Consider the following 7,922-nt stretch of genomic DNA (forward strand, 5'->3'; position numbering starts at 1 on the left):
TACGCGTACCGCGTGCACACGCTCGACGCGGTCTCGAGCGCGGAATAAATTCGTGTCCCGACGTCGCGGGGGCTGATTGAAATTTTAAGCCGTCGAACGAGCCCGGATTATGGGAACCGAGCATGAGAACTCGCGCGGGGAACACCGAGGCACCTTGATCACCGTGCGGCGTCGCGGCATTTCTGGCCCACTGGGAGATTATTCGAATTTACGTTGGTTGGATCGGATGGGAGGAATAGTCCTGTCTGGTAGAAGGAGATGGAGATTTTGTGGAAGTAGATTGACGCGATTGATAAGCGGTGAATTGCTCGCGGTTTTGTGCAACGCGAGTTGGAAATTACGGGAATTCTAGCGTAGCGGGAAAGTTTTAGTGAAATTACCTGGGGATTCCCCTTGTTCGTCGTTGTAATGGTTTTACGCTGGAATTCCAAGTCTATTTTTAACATTGAAATATTTTAAACAATCCAGTAGAATTTCTTTATTTTATTTTTAATTTCATGAATTTTTGGAACCAGTCTTTTTTATTGTTTTCTGGTGCAGAATCTCAAATTTTGCTTTGCTTTTTGGTATGTATCGTTTAACATTGTAGTAGCTTTAATGCATCACTGGAACTGAATTCTTAATTGATCTACAGCATTGAAATTTCACAAGGAATCCTTGAATAGGTAATAAATTTTCCAAATCATTCCTTTTCCTTGTTTCTTGGAACTGTTGATACGCACCATAAAACAAGATTTCTGCTTGCCCGCACCAGCGAAAATTGTTTACCCGTAGAATTACATCAACTTCTGTTTATCCCACTGGTTAATTCACCATGGTTGCGATACACGCGGACAGTTAATGAGTATTTGTCGAACGCAGTCGATTCTCCGAGTGAGAGTCGGCACACCATCGTTTAATGGCTTACTAATTACGTCGATTAAAAGGAACTTGGACGAACCAAGGTCTTCGACGGCGCAAGCTGCCGATCCTCGGAGCAGATGCCCACAATTTGCAGCTGCGAACCACCATGGTGACGCATCGGAACAGACTTTCTACGTCTCGCGAAAAGGATTGAAATTCCGTGAGACACAATAATTTCCCCTCTGTTCGCATCCACTCCGCGCTATCCAAGCGGAAAGCTAAACACGAAATTCGTTCGAATTATCTGTTCGAGCCGCTCGTAAAACTTCTAATCCCATTTGCTGTCGTCAAGCTGAATCCGCGTCCTCTTATATAGACGTCCCATTAGAAAACGTTGCACAGGGTTAAAACAGACATCATTTTGTAATTTAGTCGCCGAGGGTCAAACGATTTACAGCAACTCTGGCAGATACGCGCATCAAGGAGAGATGTACCGCTCGTGTGTAACTAAATTATGCGTTGGGCATCGTGCCCGATGTAACAACCTTTCGTTCCGACTACTACCAATCGATTTCTACATCAGGCTCGCGAGACCACGTGCCCGCCGCGATTTATACGCGAGGCCGTCTAAAACGATCGGCCATCATAAATTCACCGAACGGCACGGTGAGAAGAACTTGCCTAAAAACCTATGTAACTCTCTCTCTCTCTCTCTCTCTCTCTCTCTTTCTGTCTCCGCTGTCTAGAAATCGCTCACTCGTGACGTAATTTCCAAAAGTAGCCACAGAGACCAAGTTTCTACAGGATCGTTACAACCGATGCAAACACACTTTGCACCTAGATACACTAATGAACGAATCCACCTGTTTTTCAACTCGAATAAAAGACTCAGCACGTTTTCGGTGACAAACACCTTAAACTCTGATAAATTTTCAAGTTGATAATAGTTAAGTAATCACGCAGGAAAATACAAAAAAAATGTCTGTGTGTATAATAAATAATCAGAGATTCTTGAAAATTCACTACCGTCGAATGTTTCTTTTTTTAAAGAGCACAATTGGTCAATCCTGCGCGTATCGTACGATCGTTACACAGAAATGGACTTTCACTCGCAAAGTCCCAGAGAAATTCGAGGGAATTCGAGGAAAGATTGTAACTCATCGTTTTGATATATACCAGGTACACAAGTTGCAACAGGAGGGGCGATATTACCGTAGCTGTTGTTGCAAGAAATTTCAGCCGAGAACTGAGGCGAAGGTGCGTAAAAAGCGAGATCACTTTCGGCGACCTACTGACTCACCTGTGCCAGGTGAGCGTCGCAGGAGCTGTCGCGGCGCGGAGACCAGACGCTGGCCTGCCCCGCTGATCGTCAAACCACAAACATTTCTCCGCGATATACGATCATTAAGCAATAATCCCGTAGCCGGCTGATCGGGCACTCGAGCAATCTGTTACACGGTTTGTCCCTCCTACACAGCGCGGCCAAGTAAACGGGTAGCTCGGTTGCGTTCACGGAGGCGTAAATTGCGTAGGAATAATAGAAGCTGATCGCTGACACAATGAACGACATTCCCGCGCTTGACAATCACGCACTCGACGGCATAATCGGCCTGTGCAACCTTTCCATCGTTAGCCACTTAATTAATTTACCCCGGGCAACATTCCAGCCCATTATATCAAGCCCCCGGGGCATCAAACTGCCTAACAGCTTGTTTCCACTTGTTTTTACGCAAAAAGAAATCTCTCTCGGCTATCCGTTCAGAAGTTCTTCAACGCTCAACAGTTTGCGCCTTTTTCGAAACGCTTAAACGAAACCTTTCGCGGAATTTCGTATCTGCAGGCGTGCGTTAGACTTTTTAACTCGCGAGAGACCGAGTAGGTGATAAAAGGAAGTACAATTTTTCGAGAATTGACAGGTTTATGTCGGTGTCTTCTCTGAAAGACATCATCGCATCGGGAGAGAGAAAGAAAAATAAGGTTTAAACGGTGTTAGCTAGACCTCGCCACTGCCTAAACAAGAAAATTTATAGACTGCGTTCGTTTCGCGGAACGGACACTTAGCGTCGCTTCCTTGTCGAATAACAGTTTCAGGAAATCTAAATCACCGTTTTCGCGGAAGATCCTCGCAATTATTGCGTATCTTCCTTAACGTCGCGCGAATGTTTTTCGTCGAAAGGCAGTGAAAACGTGGCGGGTACCGCGTCAAGTATTCGGAACATCGATAAACGCCAAGATCGCCTCTAAATTTGGCGCGGTCGAAGCAAGTTTCCTTGATCGGTCTGGACTTTGGAGTTTGTTGCTGATGAACGCTGATGGGATTTCGTCGAAGCGGATGCACCAATTCGCCCGTCTCGCGACAAAGAAACGGGATCCTGCTTGAGCTTTGCTTGAGAACCGACCTTGTCGCGAAATCATCGGCCAAGCTCGCCGAGTGAACAACCGACCGATTAATTTAACCGATTAATTCAGCTAGCTGGTCGGCGAATTACTTTCATTCATTAATTGTCCCTCAGCTTCGAGCGAATTGCATATTATCCAGAATATCGTTTGACCCGCGCGGACTTTCGGTTTAAATAACTATTCATTAGTTTAATTGGTTCGTTAAAGGGTTATATTGTCGGGACGATTAATTACAGTGGAAAATTCGACGGGCTACTGTGGAGGAAAAATATTTTTATTTTGGACAAGATTGTATCGTTTTGAAAGAAAGATTTGTGCCTGCATGAAGTATTTCTTGGATATAGTATAGTATAGCTGATTTTAAAATAACTTAATTCTTAACAAAAAAATTTCATTTCGTAACGAGAAACCTACTTTTAATACAGCACCTGCGTAAACAACTCACGATCATATGATTAATGCTATACAGGGTGATTCATCGAACTCTGATGTTAAATAACTCGTAACCGATTTGTTATATGAAAAATTGTTTCAGATAATTGTCGTATCATACCAGAGGGAACAGTTTTTTGCTACTTTTTCATCCAACTACCTATGACTCGAGTCACTCGAAGTTTCTCGAACGAATTACTCTACAATTCGCAAAAATATCGAACGAGCAGTAAAAGCCTAGTAATTACCGAGATATTCCTGAAATCTTCGCTCGAAAATAGAAGATTCCTAAGAATAAGTCGGCTAATAAAATCCTCTCGTCTACGTTCGGTAGTTTATTATCAATTCACCATAAACGTCTATCGGCGACATATTTATACACTTGCTAACAACTCGCAATAGTCACGTGAACATTTTGTTAAGACGCACTACTCGCCAAGCTCTACCGAGTAGCGTCTGTCCCATTAATTCCGACTGTTCAACGTAACCGCTTAATTAATTACCCGCGAAGCAATTAATTCGCCCATGCCTCCGGCTCGGGGAACACGGCTATAAAGGCTCGACTATCTATGCGGGTGGAGAAAAAAAAGCGTGTACAGTTTCGCGTCGTTCGCCTAGAGCAGAGAGGGGTAGAGGATCAACGACAGACAAGCTGAGCAACAGATGACTTAAACGGATCTCTCCTCGTTTTTGCATGTGACACGACGTCAATTTTTTGCTCTTTTCCCGCGATCGTGTGAACCAGAGAAGGTTCACGTGACCCATCAAAGCCCAAGTAGATACACACACAGACTCGAGTCATTTTTGTTCGCGACAGCCGCCTCTCTGGCTTTTGACCCCGGACCTCTTCTTCTTCTCTTCCCTTTTCTGCTGTGTACGAAATATATCCGTGCACGGAGGAGGATCGAACGAGAGGCAGCAATCGAAAAAGGCGGAATACGATACGATTGAAGGTTGAAGCTCTGCTCCATGGGGAACTACTTGACTAAAAGGGAGCAACCTTGACCAAATCTCTACGTCGTAGAGAGAGAAACGTGGGATATTTTTGACGGGTGAAACTGTGCAGCGGTAAATCCACTCGGAATCGAAGCTCTTTTTATTCGAACACTCGTGTTATTTTTGTATCTACTTTTCTACACGGCTGATTAAAGAAATGTTTATTCGGTGACGTAATCTGGCTACTTGACATTAATAGTGACGTAGCAGACTCTTTGTAAGTACAAGAAACTCCGTTAGTTTCACATGAGAGAATAGCCGTTATCAAGTTTGCCATGTTTTTTCAACACAGAAAAGAGGGCTGTTAAATGTGGGGTTGATTAGGTTCAATATGATACTCCGTTGAATTTACTTGTGATCCTTAATCTCGACAGATGAAAAACAGTATTGAACCGCTGATCAAATGCAAATTCCAAACTTACACTCCCCATAAAATTTACATTTTTTCATTCACACCACAATCGATACGAAGCAGGAAATTATCTCCACCCAGTAACTCCGAGAAAATCTTTTCCAACCCGTGCAAAGAGCGTGAAGAATCTAATAAAATTTCAGCAATAATGCTTCTTGCATCTCTAACCACAACAGGATCTCATTCAACCATCACTTCGATCCAAATAACAACTGCAGCACCTCAGAAAAAGTACTTCCTCTCATTACGCAAAAATACAGCCAAGTAAAAACCGTAGACGTTCTCTGTATCATTCGCCCCGAAAGAACATACCCAGCTCTAAGTCACGTCCACGCCTTAATGGCAACGTAAACTACCTATCCCGCCGAAGGAAACGACGTTCGATCGACGAATATCCTCTATTTCTCCGTTTCTTCTCGCGCGCTTCCGCTGCCGCGAGAGTGCAACACGGAATAAGGAAAAGAAGAAGAACGGAGGGGCAGAAAATTCTGAGTCACGTAACGTTGTTGTAGAAATAGTGGGAGGATGACGAACTGCTTCCGCGTCCGACGACGACTCGTTTTTAGAAGCGGCGTCCGCGGCGTGCAGCGACGTGTGTCGGGGCCGATTGGAATCCTCTGTTTGCGCGGCGCAAATATCGGCTCGATGGCGGCGTCGACATGCACCGGTGCATGCATCCAACGATCCACCGGTCTATACACACCACTTAGAGAGGACGGGGCTTACATCGACGCGGCCGACACGCTCCAGAAGAAATAATTGCACCGTGGATCCCGTGTACGCGGCCACGTACAAGCTTTTGACTCTCTCGCGAATCAAAACCGGTCGCGCGCGCCTCTTTCACCCGTCCCGCGGCCCCTTTAATTCGACGGGCCGAGATTCTGGAACAGGTGTACCAATTTAGGCGAGCGACGAGAGTAAGAGGGAATCCGACGAGATAATAAGCCGTGATCTCCCGCAGCCGTTTGCCCGCGATACCGTTCACGGTGACACGGTGCGTCGTGTCGGGGAACATTCGGGATCGATTTCTTCGATCGGGAAGAGTTAAGCGTTAAGACTGACGGAAACTTTCTGGCGTTCTTTGAGACACGTTTATGTTGATGTTTAACGTTGCTTCAGATTCTCAATTGGTTTGAGTTTTGTTACCCTGATTTGAAGTATAAGGATAATTTGAATATTACAGAGGAAGCAGGAATACTATCGCGGTAAAAAATTTGGGTGCCATTTTTGGAGAGAAGATTGTAAATGTTAGAATAGTGCAGGGATAATTTGCAAAGTTTGAAAATTACGGAAAATTCCGTTTTTTCTTGAAAATCGATTTGGAAGTTCGACGGTAAATATGTTAGTGGATGAGATACATTTGCGTCGCAGCATCCTTTAAGAATATTACAGAGGAACTAAGACTGCCGTCGCGATAATTTTGCAGAGATAATTTGCAAAGTTTGCTCTTTTTCCTTCAAAACTATTTCAACGAAAAGACGGAAGATTTGCAAGCAAAGGGGATTGATAAATTACGAAAAAGATTTAGCATAATCGCACAAAATAACAATTCCCTGTCCACGAGAACGAATTTGCGAGAGACAAGAATTTAATAAGATTTCGCGTCAGATCCAAGTCGAGCATTACGTTGAAAGGCAAATCTCGAATGAGAAAACTTGGCCTGCGCTTTCGGGTGTCATTCAAGGCGTTTAGTCGAGGCCTCTAAAACAACTGTACCGCGGTAGGCAAAGGCGTGATAAAAAGAAAAAGAAAATCGCGAAAACAAGAAGGCGACGAGGTGGACCAGGCAGTCATGGACGAAACGTGTTTTGGAATCTTGCACGGCGATCATGGCGTCACGTTCAATTTGTTGTGCATGCTCTCGCTGAGAGCATCGATAAAGTAGATGATCGATTCCTAAGTGAACCGTGTTGTGAGTTTTGTCGTGTGAACGAGATCGTATTAACGCTTCATTAAAAACGTCGCTTACGCTCGACGATGATTGAAATCTCCGATCAACGTTTAAAAAAAAAAAAAAAACACGGAATTTCCCTAATGTTGACGCTCGAACGAGAATTACAGCGCTATCTCTTAGGCTATGAAAAAACATTAGACGTAGGAAAGAGAAGCGAACTCTTTCGTACATCTAACAACTTGATAAAAGAAATTCTTCTGAAAGACTCACATTGACTTTGGCGAGATACAACTCCAATTCCTTGTAAGGATCCATCTCCGATTTAGCAGCGGTCAGCACCTTGCCACTTTCATCACCACTTTCCACTATTTTCAACTGATTCACTGTTTTCGAGCTGTGTAAACCCGACGCGACACTTCCTTTCGAGCCATCGACCTGCAGCCCGCCGCTGTCTTGCATGGTCTCCATGCTCAGCCGTCACCTTGACCTTACGTGCATTTTCTTGTGCACCTGTAACAGAAGTAACGCGACGATCAGTGTGACTCGCGTGAGGCGAATTAAACATGTGTAATAATTAAAGGGAAATTCGTGAAATGTTCATACGAGCCAACTTGGTTATCGAAATTACACAATTGCGCCTAAAAAATAGCAATCGTTCCCTAAAATTTGACGAAACAGTCCGTTTCTTTCGAGGAAATAGAAAATACTACAGTGTGTAAAATTTCGGTGAAATATAGCACCTCAAAGTTCAACCACTCTTCATTGGCAGAAAAACAAGCGAAAGTTCTGAATCAATGAGTGATTTATAAGCTCTCCAGCTCACAAAGCGACTCCCTGCACCCTTTTAATCCATATTTGCTCTTCAAAGGAGGCTATAATTAATATCATTATCGCCGGGGATACAAATTAGCGTTTGAAACGATGAAAGAGCAGAACAAAAGGAGA

At 44.1% G+C, this 7,922-nt stretch overlaps 1 protein-coding gene across 1 annotated transcript in view; it reads right to left on the reverse strand.

Moving 5' to 3' along the window:
* Positions 1-7,475, reverse strand: part of LOC108576123 — a 111,506-nt gene extending 104,031 nt beyond the window's left edge. Inside the window, exon 1 of the mRNA XM_017939052.1 lies at positions 7,248-7,475. Within this exon, the coding sequence (XP_017794541.1) occupies positions 7,248-7,445 (198 nt within the window). The 5' untranslated portion in view covers positions 7,446-7,475. The remainder of the gene's footprint in view (positions 1-7,247) is intronic.
* Between the last annotated feature and the right edge of the window lie 447 nt (positions 7,476-7,922).

Source organism: Habropoda laboriosa, unplaced genomic scaffold (genome assembly GCF_001263275.1).
Source record: "Habropoda laboriosa isolate 0110345459 unplaced genomic scaffold, ASM126327v1 scaffold333, whole genome shotgun sequence".
NCBI classification, from domain to species: Eukaryota; Metazoa; Arthropoda; class Insecta; order Hymenoptera; family Apidae; genus Habropoda; species Habropoda laboriosa.